Here is a 21,621-nt window from a genome sequence, read left to right as displayed (position 1 = left end):
TCTATAGTTTTAAACGTACCCTTGATTTATTTTTGCCTTATCAAGAAGAGCTTGTGGTTTGAACATTTTTGCCAAAATTTCTGGTGATGTGATTGGCTGACTGACAGCAAGTATACCAGGATTGCCTTCTGATAAAGCACTATCACCAAACCAAGCTGAAGTTGGTGACAGAGGGCTTCCATCATGAGCATCATAAGTTGGAGTCATCGTCTTACTATAGAGTCCAGGGCTTGAATATATGCTTCCTAATAACAGAAAATGAATAATAAGTTGGAGGTATAGAATTTTAACTTTTAGCACTGATTATTCACAAATGTTTATAGAATAGTAACATTTTTTCCCCAAGGTCAAACTATTGTACCAGTTTTAAAAAATACTTGAAACTTACTTTAATTATACTTACTCATGAATATGTAAATAGTTGGAAACCTTAAAAACAGAACTTAGTTGTTGGGAATTCTGAAAAGAACTTCAGTTTTAAAAGAATCAGAATGGAAGTCAAGAAGATAGCTGTGGTAAACAGAGACCAAGGAGATTTACTGAGGTAAGGCTCACCTTTCAAAGGGCCGATGTAAAGAACATCAGGGCCTACAGGAAAGGAAAGAAAGGAATTCAGAAGCAAGGAAAGGAGAGGACAGAACCAATCAGTGGTAAAGAAAGTGAAAGAACAGTCATAAAAAATTATACAAATCTTTAACAACTTTTATCTAATGACAAATAAAATTTCAATTTTTCAGTTAAGAACAAAAGAAAGGATTATCACCAAGTTACAATGAGTAAAAAAGATTTTAACAGATTCAAAGGTGCATTCCAAGTCAATTTATTTAAAGAAATGTGTTTTCCAAAATTAATCATTCAAGGTAAATAGATGCCCTTACTTAGCCTAAGAAGTTCACATAAATCAAGGGATTATTTTTGCATTATTTCTTAAGTAGGTAAAACACTTTTAATTAAAAATATGATTCAAGTTAAGATGCAGTTATCCTTAAATGCCCCCAAATGATTGTACACACACACACACACACACACACACACACACACACATGCACAAATTCTCTTTTCAGCCTATAACTTAAGGCTCACCAAAAAATGGAAGAATATAATGACAATTATACTGACAATAAATTGAGTACATGAAGTGTTGTTCTAAGTATGTGTGCTCCCTCCAAAAACATAATAGGGACCCTTCTTCTGGTTCTGTTAGCTACATGATAAACCCATTTCCTTTCTCAGTCATTCAGTCTATTGATATCTTCTATGACACTTGTTGAAGGAAGTCATTGGTGGTAAATTTGCTGCAGGCTATGCATATCAACCATACATATTTCTTTTGCCTTTTGAGTTGCCTACAACTTTAGTTAATCTTCAGTTGTGTTTACATGCTTCACATGGAGGTGAAGCTTCTCTGAACATCACTAGGATAATACTGGTGATAAAAAGAAGGGTTTTTCTTCTATTAAGTAACTCAGGTTACTGAAAGCAAGATTCAATTTTCCTGATACATCCTAGAAAAAAGAGCACTAAATTCAGAGTCCCCTGTGTAATCAGGAGCAACTGTAGGCTGGTGTCTACATATATAAAATTAAGTAGTGGTGGTGATGGGATGTCGCAGATAATTTTTTTCAGCTTTAAATGATACATTCAAATTATCTTCAACTATTCAATTCTGGGCCCAGTTCACCATTCTTCTAAAACACTTGCCCAACATACCTACTTACTCTTAGGCTAAAAATGTGCCTTCTTCTCAACCTTAACTTTTCCTTTGGTTTTTATTCTCTCTTATTTATTTTCAGTCTCCCCCTCTCTACTACTTCCTTTTCTGCTGCTCATCAAAAGACAAATATCTCTTCATCTTTAACACAAAATCCTCACCAATCTTATCGTATCTTCAAGCTTCTTGTCCTCTTTCTTCCCTTTCTCAGCCAACTTCCTAGAAAAAGCTTTCTATTCTTTTTTTTTACCTTACTTTCTTCTCAGCCCTGTGGTTTATGAATTCATCCATTAATCGAAATTTTTCTCTCCAAAGTTACCAACAATCATAATCTAACTGTCAAATACAATGACTTTTTTTTCTCATTCCTCTTCCTTCTTGACTTCTCAGTGGCAACTGCACTGTCTGGTATTCATTCTATCTTCTCTGGGTTTTACAACATGACATCTTTTTTGTCTTTTTTCATCCCTGTTCTTCGTTCTTTTTCTATACTGTACCTTGCTGACCTTATCAGCTTCGCTTTCTCCTAAGACTCTGCCTTGTATCACAGACTGCTTATGGGCATTTCAAAATGGGTATTCCACAATCTTCTTAAACTCAGCATGTTCAAAACAAAACTCATTGTATTTTCCCCCAAAAGCTATACTAATTCCAAACGTGTCTGTCAAGGTTATTACAATCTTTCTAATCATATATGTTCACAACCTCAGCATTATTCTTAACTCCTCACTCTCACTCACACAATATCATATCTTGGGACAGTAGATAAGAGCAAAGTCTTGAATCAGGAAGACTGTAGTTCAAATGCCTCAGACACTGATCTGTGAGACCCTGAGAAAGTCACTTAACCTGTCTGCCTCAGTTTCCTCATCTGTAAAATGGGGATAATAATAGCACCTATCTCCTGGGGTTGTTGTGAGGATCAAATGCGATAATAATTGTAAAGCATTTAGCACAGTGCCTGGCACACGGTAAGTGATATATGTGTGTGTATATAAATTATATAAAAATTCTTATTAAAATATTGTATATGAATATATTCTGCCTCTACAATGTCTTTCACGTTACCTTCTCTCCACTTATATATTCCGTCACTCAACCTGTGTTAAGCCCACAGCAATTCTTGTTTAGACTACTGCAAATGGTCTCCAAATTGGACTCCCTGACTCTAGTCTCCAAACCATCCTCCAAAGACACTTTACTCAAGGGCTATTATCTCCTTGCTGAAAAATCTCCACAGGCCCTAGGATCATCTCAAGATCAAATACAAACTCTTATTTAACATACAACCTGAGCCCATCCTACCTTTCCAACCTTATTCTTATCGGCATTCTCCTCATGCACTCTATGTTCCAGCCAAACTGTCCTTATTTCTCCCACACAGCATTCCATCTTCTATCTCTGTGCTTTTACAGTACATATCTCCAATCATTGAAATGCACGCCCCTTCCCTCCTTATCTCTACTTCCAAAAATTTTATATATCCTTCAAGGCTCAGTTAAAAAAACCACCTTCTATATGAAACTTTCTCTCCAGTTATTAGTTCCTCTCCCCTGACCTCCATTATCTATTTTATACATACCTATATGTAGTGTCTCCTTACCAGACTTCAAGCTCACTGAGGGCAGAAACAGCTTCACTTTTGTCTTTGTATCCCAAGTACCAAGCACAGTGCCTGGCATATTGTAGGCAATTAACAAATGCTTATTGACTGATTTGGTATTTATTTTGTCTTTGATCTAATCAGCTGATCTGACTGTATACAGATAGCTTATTCTGACATGACTCCTACCCCTTAGTAAGCAACTGTTTCCAGTGTAGGATATAGTTAAATTTCTTTTTATGTGTGATATTATTCAATGCTTATTATATCCAGTGCCTGACTCTTTGAAGTATTCATTATATGCAAACATGAGGCTTCTAAAGATATCTATAAGATTTTGACTTCTTAATATCAACTACATTTTTCAAAATATATATATTTATCCATCCTTCCCTGTACCTACCTTCATACTAAAACTGAAATCACTGGTTATCAAACAATTGGACTTTATAGGACACTACTGAGTTCTTCATAGAATTTCTCTACTTCAACCATTGCAACAGATGTTAGCACATATGCAGTAATTATCTTCATAGTGGTCTTTGTATCTCAGTCACCTAGGACAATGGCTTAATAAGTGTCTGTTGATCTACTGATATCTTTGTTTTATGATGATATAAACTTCATTTAGTATATTGTTTGTCTTTTAGGTGAAAAAAACTATCCCACTTAGCTGCAACTTCTTTGTCTTTTTGTTTCATAGAAAGAATGTCAACATAGCTGAAGAGCTCTTCTAATAGTGAATTAGTAATTTAACAAAAGACTAAACATTATGAGTACCTTAAATTAATAGTTTGGAGATAGTGTAAGAACTATGTGATTTTTAACATTCTCTAGCACCAGTTCTACCACAGTCATGGAACTGAGGTTATTTTGTTTTTTTAATAAGTTTATTATCTAATGGCCTATCTTCTGATGATGAACCTTTCTGTTCTCTGGCTAGGTTAGTCCTTGGATAGCAAATACAGCCTGTCATTTACTGGAACCATAATAAAACTGCTTTTGTTTGGTAGAACCTGTCAGAATTTGTGTTCTTCTACCATACCTTCTGGAATGAAAGATTACTTTCATGCTATGAAGAGGGATCAGTTTAAATCTAAATACCACAAAGTATCCTAAAATGAAATAAAAACCTTAAGTGATTTATAAGTGATTTGTTTTTTGGCTGATAATACTTTATTGTCACTCACTCAATTCATCTGGTCCAAAATCAAATATACCACTTAGTAAGCTAACACAGTGGTTAACAAATTGTACTAGGGTTCATCTTTGATTCCAGAAGCTGATCCATTAAAATTTAAATATAAACAAGTAAAGGCTCAGTAATTTTACTTGGAATTAAAAACAACCAGGATAAAAACTGTTACTACAAACAATTGTTTTGTAGTAATAACCAATTAGAAATTACAGAGAATTAGGTAGACAACTTACAAGCAGTGAACCATAAATGATCAATAACAGAACCTTTCTGTAAAACTGATCCTAATATGATTTTGTCATATACTCAATTCAATGGATAATTCAATGTTCCACCTACACATAAGGAACTGGGAATATAAAAGTATAAGTAAACGAAAGTTTTACTCTCAGGGACTTACAACTGACGAAGACATATGGCAAATACACAAAGAACTCTTATTCAATATAGAATGCATGTAGGAAAAAACGAAAGTGTTATTAAAATCTTGAGGAAATAGAAGTTACTTTTAGTAGGGCAAAGTTAGAAAAAGCAGAAAAGGAAAATGATAAAGAATATGAGGTGAGCCTTGAAGGAAGAGGAAGATTCCAATTCACCCTCTGAACTACAAAACAGGGATAATTATAGTTCCTACTTCAGAGAATTACTAGAGGGAAATTAAAATGCATGGAAAACACATTGTAAACCTTAAATGTTGGATTACTATCATTATGCTGGAATTTTATCATAGTGGAATATGTTCCACTCATTAGAGACAGCAGAGGTGGAAAAGGATAAGATGAAATCAGTAAACAATCATCATCTGAGTTTCTTTAGAACACAGATCAAATTAAGTGGATTAATGCAAAAATAAATTTCTAGCTTTGAGTTAGTTTGTTAAGGGCATAGAGTGCCAGATCAAGGAGTCTGAACTCTGTTCTACTTTATGCCAGTGATTCCCAAGTTGTGATCCAGTGGTTAGTGAGGTCAAAACTATTTTAAAATATTATTAAGACAATTTAATTGTAAATATCCACAGATATATAACCCATTATGAACCTCTGGGGGAAAGAGGAATATAGATGGAAGCACAATCATTTTTAAAAGCATAAAAGGGTTGTAAGATTAAAAAATCAGAGAACTTCTACTGTAGGCAATAATGAGCTGAAGAAAGTTTTTAGGCAGGAGAGTGACATGTACAGATATGTATATTAGTAAGATTCATTTGGCAATTAACCCGGATGAACAGGAAATAGGAGAGATCAGTTGAGGTCATTTAAAAAAATTAACTTAAGTTTAAAGATAAACATGTGCAACTTTGGGGAGAAGGAGAAATATCCTAAAATCATAATGCTATTTTCTATTGTTCATATTATTATTATTATTAATTTATTTCTAACTTTAAATCAGTGACATAGGACATTTCTGTCATTGTTGTTGTTCAATTGTTTCAGTAGTATCTGACTTTTCATGACCTCATTTGGGGTTTTCATGGCAAAAATACTGGAGTGATTTGCCATATCCTTCTCCAGCTTATTTTACAAATGAGTAAACTGAGGCAAGCAGGGTTAAATGATTTCCCCAGGGTCATACAGCTTTCACTTATGTGAGACCAGATTTGAACTTATGAAGATGAATCTTACTGACTCTAGGCCTGGCACTCTATCCACTATAAAATAACAATGACAAACAAAAGAAAACAATCTACCATTTGATGAGAAAGAAGACCATTTGAAACTTGAGGAAAACATAGAACCATGTTCCTAAGGTGTTTAAAAGAAAAATGAGAATTATAAGATGAAGGACAATCAAGAAAAGAGGAAAAAAAAATTTATGTATCATAAGTTCCCCAGAAGAATGTGACATGGCAAAAAAACTATAACATCATAGTATAGGAAATAAAAAAAGAGAGTTTCACAGAACTTCTGAACATAAAAAATGAAATGTCAATTAAAAGAGTTCGTAGATCACCTCCAGAAAAAAAAAAAACACCACAAGGCTGAAAACACCAAGACAGTGTCTGGCATGTATAGTAAGCACTTGATAAATGACTTACTGGTGTATATGTAATAAGAAACTGCCACATGTTGGGAATACAAAGATAAAACTGTCCCTCTCCTCAAGGAGCTAACATTATACTGGAATATACAAAGATAAGAATAATATAAGGTAGGTAGCAAAAGGGCCAGTGAGAAAACAGAAAAAGTACTGAAGGAAAATTCAAGGAGAGAGATGGCAGTGAGCTATACCTTGGAAGAAGATGAGGATTGTGAAAGGCAGAAATGAGAAAAGAGTACATTTTGGGTATGAGGAATATCTTGAGTGAATTCACATTGACAAGATGGAATGCTGAGTTCAGAGAACTGTAATACAATCTGAAATGTAGATAATGAAGGGAAGTAATATGAAATAAGGCTTAAAAGGTTACAGATATTTCTATTTTTTCTTATAGGCAAGAGAGAATCACTAAAAATGAGAGATTGTGAGAATGAAAATGGCATCACAAAGATTATTTTGGCAGCTCTACAAACAACAGACTGGAAAAGCTAGAATCTATGCAAGTGGTGATGAAGGGCTCATCTGTGTTTGAGGGCTGTGTAAACAGAGACAAATACATGCCTGAGGCTGGAAAGGTGGAATTGACAGGCCTTAAGAACCTACTGCATTTTAGGGGGTAATGTAGATGCAAATATTAAGGATGATTCTGAAGGTATGGATAGGGGGCAGGGCAGTGATTGAGAGAGTAACTGAAGAAGTACTGGTAAACTTAGACTGGGGAAGGTCAAGGCAAGTGGGCAAAATAAGTTCAATTTAGATATGTTGAGCTTAAAGTGCCAATGGGACATCAAGGTAAGGATGTCTGAGAAGCAGTAGGCAAGAAGGTTTGAAGTTGATGACGGAGGGACACTGTATATTATCAGTAAATGTAACCCTGACTCTTGACTTGAATATCATTAATGTATGTACTAGCAGGAGTCTTTTCAATCATATATATAAGATACCATTCCAACATGATCAAAAGGTGCCAAAGGCTGAGAATCTAAAATGAACTTTATCTAAAAAACAAAACAAACAAGTTTACATTTGAAGCTACATTTCCAATTCTTCATTTTATAAAATAGACAAGAAATGTGGGAGGATGGCAGCATGTCTGAACACAGAAGTATAGATTCTTGCAATAAACCCTAGAGAAAAGTTTAAAAACTGCACAAAAAGGAACAATGATTAAAGAGGCGATAAAGAATCTTTCCCTCCTCATTTCAGCTTCTGGGCTTCCTTCAGCTCAAACCATGAGACTTTTCCTGGTCCCTTCTACTTCCCTTTGAGATAATCTACCATTTAAACTGAACATATCTTGTAAGTACATGGTTGTTCACAAATTGTCTCTCAATTAGAATGTTTCTTGAGGGGGCAGAACCAAGATGGCAGAGTGGAAGCACGGACCTGCCCTAGCTCCCCTCCCAATCCCTTAAAATACCTGTAAAAAATGACTCTAAACAAATTTCAGAGAAGAAGCCACAAAATGACAGAGTGAAACAGACTTCTAGCCCAAGACAGCCTGGAAGGCAGATAGGAAAGGTCTATCACATTGAGCTCGGAGTGGAGCACAGCCCAGCGTGGGCCACACAGCACAGACAGGATTCGAGCAGGCTTCAGGGTGCAGAATCACGTGCAGCTGCTCAGGTTTCCAGATTTCTCAACCCACAAATACCTAAGAGCTTCAAAGGTCAATGAGAAAGCTCTTTCACCTGAGTGAGAGGACAGCTTGGTCTGGTCTCAGCCCCAGCCTCAGGGCAGCCAAAGCCACTGCAGGCAGCAGCATCTACTTCTGGAGTTCTTGGCCTACAGACCCTGGAGGAACTGAGCAGCTGATCTGGGTCTCAGTCCTGAGTGGCAATCCTGGGGTGAGCAGGAGCACTAGCATGGTGGAGCTGGTGGCGGCTGTGGAGAGAAAATCCTACTTGTAGTTCCAGGGCAGAAAGAAGTGTTTTTGGCTGCTTACAGACCAGAGCGTAGACCAGAAGAAGAGTAAACATGTCTCCCTTGACTATGCAACTTTGGAGGAACTGAAAACTTATAGGTTCCCTAGAGATATCTTGGAGAACAGGTGCACAAAACAGCTGAAACGTAAGGTAGCATACCCTCCACTTGACAAAGGACTCAAAAGTCAAGTAACTGGCTAGTAAAATGTCCAAAAAGAAGAAAAAAATAAGATTATAGAAGGTTACTTTCTTGGTGAAAAGGTATTTTCTTGTATCCTTTCAGATGAGAAAGAGCAAAGCATATAATCAGAGGAAGACCAAAGCATATAACTGGAGGAAGACCGCAGGGTCAAGGCTCCTACATCCAAAGTGTCCAAAAAAAAAAAAAAATGAAATGGTCTCAAGCCACGAAAGAGTTCAAAAAAGATTCTGAAGATCAAGTAAGAGAGGTAGAGGAAAAATTGGGGAAAAAAATGAGGACAATGCAAGAAAATCATGAAAAATGAGTCAACAGCTTGCTAAAGGAAACCCAAAAAAATTTTGAAGAAAATAACACCTTTAAAAATAGACTAACCCAAATGGCAAAAGAGATCCAGAAAGCCAATGAGGAGGAGAATGTTTTAAAAAGCAGAATTAGCCAAATGGAAAAGGAGGTCCAAAAGATCACTGAAGAAAATAGTTCTTTAAAAATTAGAATGGAGCAGATGGAAGCTAATGACTTTATGAAAAATCAAGAAATTATAAAGCAAAACCAAAAGAATGAAAAAATAGAAGACAACGTGAAACATCTCATTGGAAAAACAACTGACTTGGAAAACAGATTCAGGAGAAATAATTAAAAATTATTGGTCTACCTGAAAACCACAATAAAAAAAAAACCCTAGACATTATCTTCCAAGAAATTATCAAGAAAAACTACCCTGATATTCTAGAACCAGAGGCTAAAATAGATATTGAAAGAATCCACCGATCGCCTTCTGAAAGAGACCCCAAAAGGAAAACTTTTAGGAATGTTGTAGTGAAATTGCAGAGTTCTCAGGTCAAGGAGAAAATATCACAAGCGGCCAGAAAGAAACAATTCAAGTATTGTAGAAATACTATCAGGGTAACATAGGATTTAGCAGCTTCTACACTAAGGGATCGAAGGGCTTGGAATATGATATTTCAGATGTCAAAGGAGATAGGATTAAAACCAAGAATCACCTACCCAGAAAAACTGAGTATAATACTTTAGGAGAAAAAAATGGAGTTTCAATGAAATAGATGACTTCCAAGAATTCTTGTTGAAAAGATCAGAGCTGAATTGAAAATATGACTTTCAAATACAAGAATCAAGAGTAGCATGAAAAGGTAAACAGGAAAGAGAAGCCATAAGGAATTCATTAAAGTTGAACTGTTTACATTCCTACATGGAAAAATGGTACTTGTAACTCACGAGACCTTTTTCAGTACTAGGGTAGTTAGAGGGAACATGTGTGTGTATATGTATATATACATACATGTACATATACACATATGCACACACATATAAACACACAGAAGGCACAGGGTAAGCTGAAAATGAAGGGAGAATACCTAAAAAGAAATTTATTGTTGAGTGGAATGTTCTAGGAGTAACAGAAAGGGAGAGGTAGAATGCAACAAATCATCTCAACATACAAGAAGCAAGAAAGAGCTTTTGCAATGTAAGAGAAGAGGGGGGAGATGAAAGGAAATAATTGAGCCTCACTCTCATGGGATTTGGCTTAAGGAGGGAATAACACACACTCAATTGGACATGGAAATGTATTTTACCCTGCAGGAAGGCAGGGGGGAAGTGGATAGGAGAGGGAAGATAATAGAAAGGACTGCAAATTGGGGAAAGGGATAATCAGAAGCATGAACACTATTGTGGGAGGGTCAAGGAGGAGAATAGAATAAATGGAGAGCAGGATTGGACAGAGGGAAATGTGGTTAGTCTTTTATAACATAACTATTATGGAAGTGTTTTGCATGTTACACATGTATTACCTGTATTGAACTGCTTGCTTTCTCAATGAGGATGGGTGGGGAGGGAGAAAGGGAGAGAATATGGAACTCAAAGCTTTAATAATGAATGTTAGAAACTGTTTTAGCATGCAACTGTGAAATAAGATGTACAGGCAATGGGGTACAGATTTCTATTTTGTCGTACAGGAAAACAGAGGAGAGGGGGATGGAATAAGGAAGGGTAATAGAAGGGAGGACAGACTGGATGGAGGAAGGTGTGGATGGGGTGCATGCTGTCCTGGAGTGGGAAGAGACAGGGAGAAAATTTTAAATTCTAATTCTTGTGGAAGTGAATGTTGAGAACTGAAAAGTAAATAAATTAATATATTTTTTAAAAAAAGGATAGGAACTAGATCTGTGACTTCACTGGTATGGAGAACTCCTGAAGGAGGAAACTCTCTCCACCTAACATACAGCTTAGTATAGCTCTAGAGAGTTGCCTGGGACTCTGAGAATCCATTGACTTGACTTTAGCCACAATCATTGCTATTATATGTCAGAAGTGGAACTTGAACCTAGATCTTCCTTCAAACTGAGGCTAACTCTCTAGGGTTGTTGTGAAGAACAGAGTGATCATTTTGCAAACCTTAAAGCAGTATAAGGACAGCTAGGTGGCAAAATGACTAGAGTGACTGGCCTAGGGGCAGCAAGACTCATCTTCATGAGTTCCAATCTGACCTCAGACACTTACTAGCTGTATGACCCTGGGCAAGTCATTTCACCCTATTTGCCTCAGTTTCCTCACCCATAAAATGAGCTGGAGAAGGAAATGGCAAACCACTCCAGTATTTCTGCCAAGAATACCCCAAATGGGGTCACAAAGGATCAGACACAACTGAACAACAACCACAAAAGCAGGATGGAAATGTTAGCTATTAGGAGCATGAGTATATACCATGCCTCTCTGGAGTATCTTTTAAAGCCTAATTCTAAGGTCACCTCTTCCAGAAAGCCTTCCCTGATGCCCTTTCCAACCACCTTTAACCCTCTGACTGTTCCTTTCCAACTGACTTCTCACCATATTATTGTGTATTTTCTTTACTGTTATTTTATGCTATGGAAAGCAACAGAATGAAAGCTCCTTGAGGGCAAGGATTGTTTCATTTTTCTTTGTAGCCCCAGCACCTAGCATGGTGCCTGAAACATATTAGGTGCTTGATAAATCCACGTTAAAAATTGTTCTAACAAGTAATTGGCAAAAATACTTTATTACATAAAAAAAGAATGTTTCTTGAGGGCAGGTACCATTTATTCACTCCTACAGTAAAAAATACTTCCTCAAACATGGTAAGATCTTTAGTAAGTGCTGATGATGGTAATGATGAGAAAGATCTATATGTTTACTATTCTATAAAATCCAGAACTGACAAAAAGATTGGCAGAATCCTACAAAAGGGAGTCAAGCCAGGGCAAGCAGAAGTCAAAGCACAAACATAGACTAAGAGACAAATTCAGATCAGTTCAGAGCTGAGGCAACCTACCAGAGGTGCAGTAGGTGACAGCAGCTAGGTGACAGCATTAAGCAGCCATGTAGACCCAATGGAAATAAAGCAAAAGATTGGAGTCAAATCAGCAATCAGGCAGCCCTGCCAGAGGCATATCAAGAGATGTGACAATACAAGTCCTAATGTAGCACAACATGCAGTGCCTTAGCAGTTCAACACCCAACAAGCCCTGCCCATAGCACAGAAAGTAATAATGTCAGACCAGTGCCCATGCAATTAAGGCAAATGAGTCAGGCAACTCAGCACCTGTGGTCAGAGAGCCTCAGTCTGAGTCAAAGCAATAAAAAGGGCCAGAAAAGCACTTGGGAAGCAAACGCCTTGGGTTTCCCAGGAGGCCTGCTACAAGCACTGTCAATATCCCAGTGGGATTTTTTTAAGCTCCCAACAAGGGACAGAACAAAATCTAATTTCAAAACTGCTCAATAAGAAAGAGACAAAGAAGGTGGCAAGGCCAAATCCTTAATCATGCCACTAGGAGACTGGGCTACAGCCTATTAATTCCAGGACAAAAAAGAGCACGCCCATATAAATAAAGGTTCTAGACTAAGATGGCAGAACAGAGAAAAACAGTACAGCTCAGTTCTATTCCACCATTAAGTAAATGTATTACTAAATATCTCATCCTTTAAATAAGCGGTACACATGATCAAAATTCCCTTACGGATGAAAACAGAAGTCTTCAAACCGCAACAGAACACAAAAATTAAAGTGAAGGTCTTGACTTTTCCCTGAAACTCCACCAAGAGGGAAAAAATCCCTTGAAGGACTAGAATGAACATGGCAGACTTTGGTATAGAGGTAGAAAGAAAAATCTATGTCCTGAAGGGGAAAAAAAGATACTTCAGTGTAAAGAAGAAAAAAATAGCCTCTGCTCAGGTTGGAAGATGATTTAAAGGGAAAAAAAAAAGATTATGGGAGAAAAAGACCTTAACCTCTCTACTTTATGTAGTAGAACTATGGCTATTATGGATCCCACATCAGAACTCTGATATCCATGGTAAAAGAAAAGGTCTAAAGAAAGATCACTGGCAATTGAGGAAAGGTCCTCGATTTGATTTTATCCTCAGAAAGCTGAGACATAGACAATAAAGGGCCACTGATAAAAATAACCAAATGAATTAGAGATGAAATAACTTACCATAAACAACTGATAGGTCAAAGAAGAAAACAGAAATGGTCATAATTTCATTAAAGATAATGACAACAATGAGACAACATTCCAAAATTTGGGAGACACAGTCAAAGTAGTCCTTATGGGAAAATTTATATTTATTTATATTAATTCTTCTATTAACAAAAAAGAGAAAGAAGAGAATACTAAATTGTTAATGGAACTAAAATAGTAGAAAATCAACAAATTTTTAAAACTCTAACACCAAAAAAGAAATCTTGAAGATGAAAATTTAATTTAACAAAACTGAAAAAAAAACCCACAGAAATAATAAAACCAGAAGTTAAAAAATAAGATGGCTAATAAAATTAGTTAATTTAATTTTTAAAAAAGACAAAGGAAAATCATTAAAAATAAAAATGAAAAAGAATTCATAAAATGAAGACAAGAAATTATTTTGTCAAATAAACAGCAGCAAAATCAACTACTTAAAAGTAAATATTTACAAAAATATAAACACCCAAATTAACAGAATAGAGAATTTAAACAACCCAATATCAGAAGAAAAAATTGAACAAAAATGAAGTTTCAAAAGGAAAAAAGGAACCATGACCAGATGGGGTCAAAATGAATTCTACAAAATATTTAAAAACAACTCATTCCACTATTACATAAATTGTTTACAAAATAACCAACAGAGAGGACCTTAACAAATACTTTCTATGACACAGATATGTTCCTGATACATAAACCAGAGAGAAAAAGAAAATTATAAGCCCAAATACCTGATAAACATAGATGCGAAAATTTTCAATAAAATATAAGCAGATTAAAACAGCATACTACAAAGATAATATAATACAGCCAAGTTGTATTTTGAAGAGGAACTAAGAATTGGTTAAACATTAGGAAACTATAAACTTATATATCATATAACCAAATCAAGAAAAATCATGATCATGATGCAGAAAAACATTTTGACCAGATAAAAGACCCATTTCTGTTAAAAACACGAGAAAATATAGGAACAGACCTTTCCTTAAAATGATACACATATCTAAAACTAAAATCATGTAACAGAGAACTCTTTCCAGTAAATTCAGAAACAAGGATATCCACTATCACTGCTTCTATCTGACTAAGTACTAGAAATGCTGGCTGTAACAGTGGAGACCAGAAAAGAAAAAGAACTGATGGAATAACTATAGATAAAGAAGAAACAAAATGATCACTTTTCATAGATATGACAATGTACTTAAAGAACCCTAACTCTAAAGAGTCAAACAAAAAAAATTAACTGAAAAAATTATTAATTTAAACAATGACAGCAAACTTACAAAGATATAAAATAAATCCACAGAAATCATGAGCATTTCTTTAAAACAGCAACAAAACTCAGCAGGAAGAGCTATAAAGAGAAATTCCATTTAAAATAGCTAAAAAATGCATAAGATATTTGGGAGTCTACCTTTCAAGATTCAAACAAGAACTATATAAAAACAACCACAAACAATTGTTTATGGAAATAAAGGGCTAATTAATTGGAAAAATATTATTCAAGAGTAGGACAAGTCAGTATAATAAAAATCACAGTACTGTGCTGCCCTCTACAGTAAAAGAGAAGACAGGCAGGGGGAAAGAAAATGAATTCAGTTTTGGACATATTGAGTTCAAGGTGTCTATAGCACATCCATTTCTAGATGTCTAAAAGGTAACTGAGGATGTGAGACTGAAGGTAAGCAGAGAGGTTAAGGCTGAACAAGTAGATTCCAGAATTATCAGCATAAAGATGATAATTAAATCCATGGGAACTAGTTAGACCACCAAAGTAGTATAGAGGGAGAAAAAGAGTCTTGGGCCCCTTATGGTTAGAAGGAGTGACCTAAACGTAGATCTAGCATCCAGACTAAGAAGGAGTGGTCTGATAGGAAGAGGAAGAACCAGGAGATAGTGATATCCTGAAAACCTTGAGAAAAGACAGCATCAAGGAGAAGAGAGTAACCAACAGTGTCAAAGGCTGCAAGGAGGTCAAGAATGATTATGAAGAAGCCATTGAAAATGGCAAGTAAGAGATCACTGGTAACTTTGGAGACAGCAGTTTTTGTGGAATGATGCAGTTGGAAACTGGATTGTAAAGGATTAAGAAAAGAGTGAACGGAAAGAAAGTGAAGGTATCTATCATAGACATTCTTCTCAAGGAGTTTAGCCATGGAAGGTAGAAGAAACATAGGACAACAGCAAGGATAGAAGGATCAAGTGAGAATTATTTTGAAGAAGGAGACATGGACATATTTGTAAATAGTAGGGAAAGAACCAGTAGACAGGAAGATATTGAAGACAGGTCAGAAAGTGAGGATGATAGATGGGGCAATTTGTTGGAGAAAGGGTTAGAATGAGGTTGCTTTTACAGGTAGAGAGCTCTGCCTTGGTTAAGGAATAGGGCCATCTTTTTGTATGTGAGAGGGGAAATGGAGGAGATGTGGAAGGAATCTATGCAGTATGAGTCAGGGGAGAAGAGGGAGTGCATGGCCTAGAAAGGATCTAATCCTAAAATGCATTAGAATCCTGGAATCCAACAATAAATTGCCTTTAGAAAAACACACTTGAAACAAAGGTTCACAGAGTTAAAAGGGGAACTGGAGCAAAATCTATTACACTTAAGGTAAACTAAAAAAAAAAAATAAAGGTAGTAATTGTTACTTAAGGAAGAATGATTTTTTTTGTTTTTGACTTGGTAAAAGAGACCATTTTTGGCCTCATTTCTTACCTAGCCCTAATCACTGGATGGGCATTGCTTCAGTCAAACTGAGATGTGGGAAAGATTTTAGCTTCAAAAGGCTAATGTCTCCCACTGCATCCTGATCTATATCTCACCACTGGAGATGGATCTGGAGGAGAAAGTGATGCTGATGACTTAGAACACCTCTCCCTCACTTAAATCCAATTCACTTGCATGTCAAGGCATCACCTCCTTGATGTCATGGTCACAACAACAACCACCTTCTGCAAGAACCTTTCCTCATCCCCCTTAATGCTGGGGCCTTTCTTATAAGATCATATCCCATTTACACTGTATATACCTTATTTATATGCAGTTGTTTGCATACTATCTTCCCCATTAGACTGTTAGCTCCTTGACAGCATGAATTGTTTCTGTTTTCTTCTATCTCCAATATTTAGTAAGGTGCCTGACAAATTATTAAGCACAATAAATGCTTGACTTGTGTATGAATACCTCCCTAATTTTATCTTTGATACAAGCTGATCTTGTAACCAAGTACAATACTTTAGATTTATCTCTAATGAAATTCACTTTATTAGATTAAACCCTTTTCTCTAGTCTGTCAAGAATTTTCTGGAGTCTTGAGTGTCATTTAATTCATTAGCTAACTCTTACAATTTTGTGACATCTGTAAATCTTATTCAAGTCACAGATTAAAATGTCACATAGCAAATAGTCAAGCAGAGATCCCAGCTAAACTCTACTTGAGTTTCTCCAAATCTAGTCAGTTCTAAATCCATCTAATTTAGGTTCTTAACCTTTTTTTGTACCATAGGATCCATTTGGTAGTATGGTGAAGCCTTTCTACAACTTTCTCAGAATATTTTAAAATGTATGACATAAACTACATGGGATCTCACAAAAAAGCCAATTATGCTGAAATAAATTTAGTAAAATATTTTTAAAAATAAGTTCACAGGCCCCTTAAGAGCCCCTGATGTAACTCTACTATCATCTCTTCTACATCTCTCTGTAAGAACAGTATAAAACGCTTTAACAACAGTTTGTTAAAACCAAGTAAACTATATCCACAGCCTTCCCTCATGTACTAGCTAAACAACCATGCAGATTATTCTCTTCCCTATTTTCAAAATCAGGACAGTCTGCCCTTCTTCAATCTTGTGGTCCAGTTTCCACCACCTTTCAAATCACTGACAGTGGCTCAACAATTACATCTGCTAGCTTTCATTACTCAAGGATGTTGTTCATTTGCTCAAACGTAATTTGAATTCAACAAACGCTACTAGGGTTTATCTATATCCTTATTTATTTTGGCCATCAATTTCCTATTAGTGTCTTTTCCAGAGGAATGGAGCAGCTCTGTTGTGAGTTACCATCATTCAAAACAAAGAGGACCTATTTCCTCTTAGATCCTTTTTCTCCAAATTAAAAAAAAAACACTACTCTTTTGCATTTTCCTTAACTTCTCTCACTAGACTTAGATTTCTGAATGCTAGCATTCAGAACCATGCTAAGCTCTAGTATTGATCTTTACATGGGTCTTAACTTCCTTTAAAAGGCTAATGGAAGATTTTAAAAGTAAAAGGATATTTGGATATGTCTGTAGATGGAAAGAAAGGAACCACTGGAAAACGATATCTTAAAGATGCAAGAGAAGGTGAAAAATGTTGGCTAATGATCCTAGAGGAAGTGTAATAGGATAGCATTAAATGCTCTAAAATGAATGAATGAATGAATAAAAAAATAAAAGTAGTAAGCTGTGGAAAACAGAAAGACAGTATCTCCTTAAAGACAAGAAGGAAGGAGGAGCAGGCAAATGACTAGTGACCAAGAAAGCTAATGCAGTCATGAAAGGCACTGAGAGACAGAGTATCCAGGACCATGATAGCACTGTCAGACAAAATTGTCCTTGGATCCCTTGAATAGGTACTGCAAATAACCATAAACAGTGAGACGGAAAGAGGTTAACTATAGTTTATTCACTCAGAGTGTGACATACTATCAGAATTTAATGAACATGTATCAGTCATAATTCAGTCAATGAGTGATACCATGCTTGATGGTCTTGTGAAAGTCACTTATTATGAGTTACAAAGGAGGAATGAGTCCTAGTTAGCTCATTCCCACTACCTCAAAGAGACCCATTTATCCTTAGTCAGTCAGGACAAAGAAGAGAAGATTTCCTTAGGCTATTAAAGTCTTCTTGCACAGATAAAGCAATTGCAGGCAGAAGAGAGATACAGGAGGGAAGTGTTATTGTTGTTCAGTCCTTTCAGTGGGGTCCAACACTTTGTGATCCCATTTGGGGTTTTCCTGGCAAAAATATTGAAGTGGTTTGTCATTTCCTTCTCCAGCTCATTTAACAAAAGAGGAAATTGAGGCAAACAGAGTGAAGTGACTTATCCAGGGTCACACAGCAAGTATCTAAGGCTTGATTTTTTTACTCAGATCTTTCTAATTCCAGGTCTAGTGCTTTATCCATGGTACCACCTCGCTGCCCCTAGGCCTAATGCAAATTGCTCTTGCCAGTCCTGAGTCAGGGGAGGAAAGGGCACAGGATAGCTGTTTTCAGGTATTTGAAGATATTTTAAATAGAAAAGAGGTTAGATTAGAGATACCACAGTGTATCCAGCCTGGAGTCTAGAAGAGTCATCTTTCCGAGTTCAAATCTGACCTCAGATACCTATTAGCTGTGGGACCTTGGACAAGTCACTTAATTCTGTTTGCCTCAGTTTCCTCATCTGAAAAATGAGCTGGAGAAGGAAATGGCAAACCACTCCAGTATCTTTGCTAAGAAAATCCCAAATGGAGTCACAAAGAGTTAGATACAACTGAAAAATGACTGACAGCAACCACAAAATTTAGCCTCAGAAGTCAAAGCATGAATTTAAAAGACTTCTTACCAGATCTTGTTCTTTTCAGGAAAATAAGAGGCAAGGCAATCTCCTGAGAACCAAGGCAATATATATAAATTTGGGGACTTGGGAATGAAAAAGGTTTGGAAAAGTCAAAAGAATAATTAAGTAAAAGAAAATAAATCACTATTAAAATATATATCCTAGCAACAGATAAGGCCCAACTGATATAAGCAAGATATTGTAATGGAATCTGATGGTATAGTTTTGAGACTGTTCTATAGCAATAATCAGCCTGGCCTAAAAGCAGGAACACTGAAAGCATACAATGAGGTTTAAAACATCTATGTTTGCAGTTGGTCACTTTATATTGGTATCCATTCTAGCCTGATTTAGCATTTACTGTCTATGCTGGCTGTTAACCATATGCCATTATACTCAATTTTCCAGTTCTTTCCCATATGTATGTTTTTTCCTTGTAAATATAAATTCCTAATGGAGAGTAAACTTGTCTTCTACCCTTTTTTATATTCCCCAAATTATAGAGCATAATGCTAGTCATATACAAGATTTTAAATAAATATTTATTGCATCATCAAACTATACTGAAAAATGTTCTGCATTAGAAGTGAAAACCTGATTTTTCTGACAATTTCCACTCATTTATCCACAAGTTAGTTATTTGGCAACTTTTATTACTTTAAGTATATTTCATTGGCAATGATAGTTTTCTATTCATATAAATTACCATTCAATTTATTTATCTGCTACATTAATTCTTTAGTCATTACAAATCAGTGACAACCAAAGAATATGAATAGATAATTTTCAAAGAAAGAAACCCAAGTTATCAACTGCCACATGAAAAAAATGCTCTAAAAATTAAAAGAAATCTAAAAAAAAATTAAAAAATTAAAAAAAAATTAAAGATGCAGGTTAAAACAATTCTGAAGTATGACCTCACACCCATCTAATCGATAAAGTTGACAAAAGAAGGAAAATGACAAATGCTGGATAAGCTGTGGGAAAACATGCACTTCTGGTAGAGCTGTGAACCAGTCCAACTATTCTGGGAAGCAATGTGGAACTGTGCCCAAAAAGCTATTTGACTGTGCATACTCTTTGACTCAGCAGTACTGCTACTAGGTCTATCACTCAAAGAGGTCAAAGGAAGAGGAAAAGGATAAATATGTTCAAAAATATTTATAGCAGCTTTTTTTAATGATGATAAAGAATTAGAAACAGCTGGGTTGTTCATTAATTGGGAAATGGCTGAACAAACTGTATATGGATATATTACTATCATGCACTTAAATATGATGAAGGGGGTGGTTTCAGAAAAATCTGGAAAGACTTTTATTAACTGAGGCAACATGAAGTGAGCAGACCAGGAAAATAATTTATACAATAACAGCAATATTGTAAAGATAATTAACTAAAAAGCTCTCAGCAACTCTGATGAACACAATGAACAATTTCAAAAGATTAACAATGAAACATGCTATCCCATCTCCAGTTAAAGTTGATGGATGAATCAATCAATCAATACGTATTAAGTGTCTACTACGTGTCAGCTATTAGGTGCTAGGGATACACAGAGAGGCAAACGACTGTTCCTGCCCTAAAGCAGATTTCAGTCTAACATGGGAAGCAGCATGCGCAGAAATATATACAAAGAAAGTAATATACAGGATAAATAGGAAATAATTATTAGGAAAGCCCTAGAATTAAAAGGATTTGGGGAAGGCTTCCAGTAAAAGAAGGGATTTTAGATGGGACTTAAAGGAAGCCAGGGAAGTCAGTAGTTGAAATTGAGGAGGAAAAGCACTGAAGCCATGGGGGATAGTCAGGGAAAAGTCTGATGGGTGAGATGGAGTATCTTATTCATGAAACAGCCATTAGGCATTCAGTGGTAATTGGAAGATTTTGTATTTGATCCTGGAGGCAATAGGAAGCTATAGGAGTATACTGAGTAGGGGAGTGACATGGTCAGATATGAGCATTAGGAAAATTATTTTGGTGGCCAAATGGAGGATCGACTGGTGTGCATAGTGATTTAAGGCAGGCAAACCAACCAGCAGCTACAATAATGGTCTAGGCATGAGGTGATGAGGCCCAGCACCAGGATGGTGGCTTTGTTAAAGGAAAGAAGGGGTAGTATAGGAAAGATGTTGCAGAGGTGAAATTGGCAGACCATGGAAACAGCTGGGATATAGAGGGTGAGAGATAGCAGGGAGCTGAGAACAATTCCTAGGTTCTGAGCATGAGGGGTTGGGAAGATGGGGCTGTCTGCTACAGTAATAGGGGTTGGAGGGAAAAAAATAATACATTCTTGTTTTGGACATGTTTAATTTAAGATGTCTACTGGACATTCAGCATGAGGTGCCAGAAAGGCAATTGGAGATTGCCAAGAGGTCAAGACAGAGGTCAACACAGAGACTGGGCAGGAGAGATAGATTCAAACAATATAAACAAGGTAATTAAATCCATGAGAGTTGATGGAATCACCAAATGAAATGGCATGAAGAAAGAAAAGAGCTCAGGAGAGAACCTGAAGGACACCCATCGTTAGAGAGTGTGATCTGAATGAGGATTCACCTAAGGAATAGTCAAGTGAGAGAACCAGGCAATAATAGTGAACTGAAAACCTAAAGAGAAGAGGGTATCAGAGGGTGATCAACAATGTCAAAGACTGGAGAAAGGTCAAGAATAATGAAGTCTTAGAAATGGCTATTGAATGGAGGTTCCACTTCAGGAAGTCAAGATGGCAGAGTAAACCACTCTTACCCTCCCTTACTGACCTCTGAAAGCCCAGAAAATGTCACTCCAGAAAAAGTCCTGAGCCATCAGAAAAATGAGGTGCAGCAGCCGAGGAAGCTTGGGGAATTAACAGGAAAGGCCTCTC

The 21,621-nt window shown here is 36.3% G+C and overlaps 1 protein-coding gene across 8 annotated transcripts in view; it reads right to left on the bottom strand.

Annotated features, from left to right (window-relative positions):
• The window catches only part of FERMT2 (FERM domain containing kindlin 2), a 139,902-nt gene that overhangs the window by 48,331 nt on the left and 69,950 nt on the right, over window positions 1-21,621 (bottom strand). For 5 of the 8 annotated variants that reach the window (XM_072629691.1, XM_072629695.1, XM_072629694.1 and 2 more), the window contains exons 5-6: window positions 556-588; window positions 20-245 (exon numbers count right to left, since the gene is read on the bottom strand). In XM_072629691.1, the coding sequence (XP_072485792.1) occupies window positions 20-245; window positions 556-588 (259 nt within the window). The remainder of the gene's footprint in view (window positions 1-19; window positions 246-555; window positions 589-21,621) is intronic. The other 3 variants (XM_072629696.1, XM_072629698.1, XM_072629697.1) reach the window with 1 other exon arrangement.

The sequence above is a fragment of the Notamacropus eugenii genome, chromosome 1 (assembly GCF_028372415.1).
Source record: "Notamacropus eugenii isolate mMacEug1 chromosome 1, mMacEug1.pri_v2, whole genome shotgun sequence".
NCBI classification, from domain to species: Eukaryota; Metazoa; Chordata; class Mammalia; order Diprotodontia; family Macropodidae; genus Notamacropus; species Notamacropus eugenii.
Note: the sequence above shows the minus strand (reverse complement) of the source record. Positions and strands in the feature narration are given on the sequence as shown.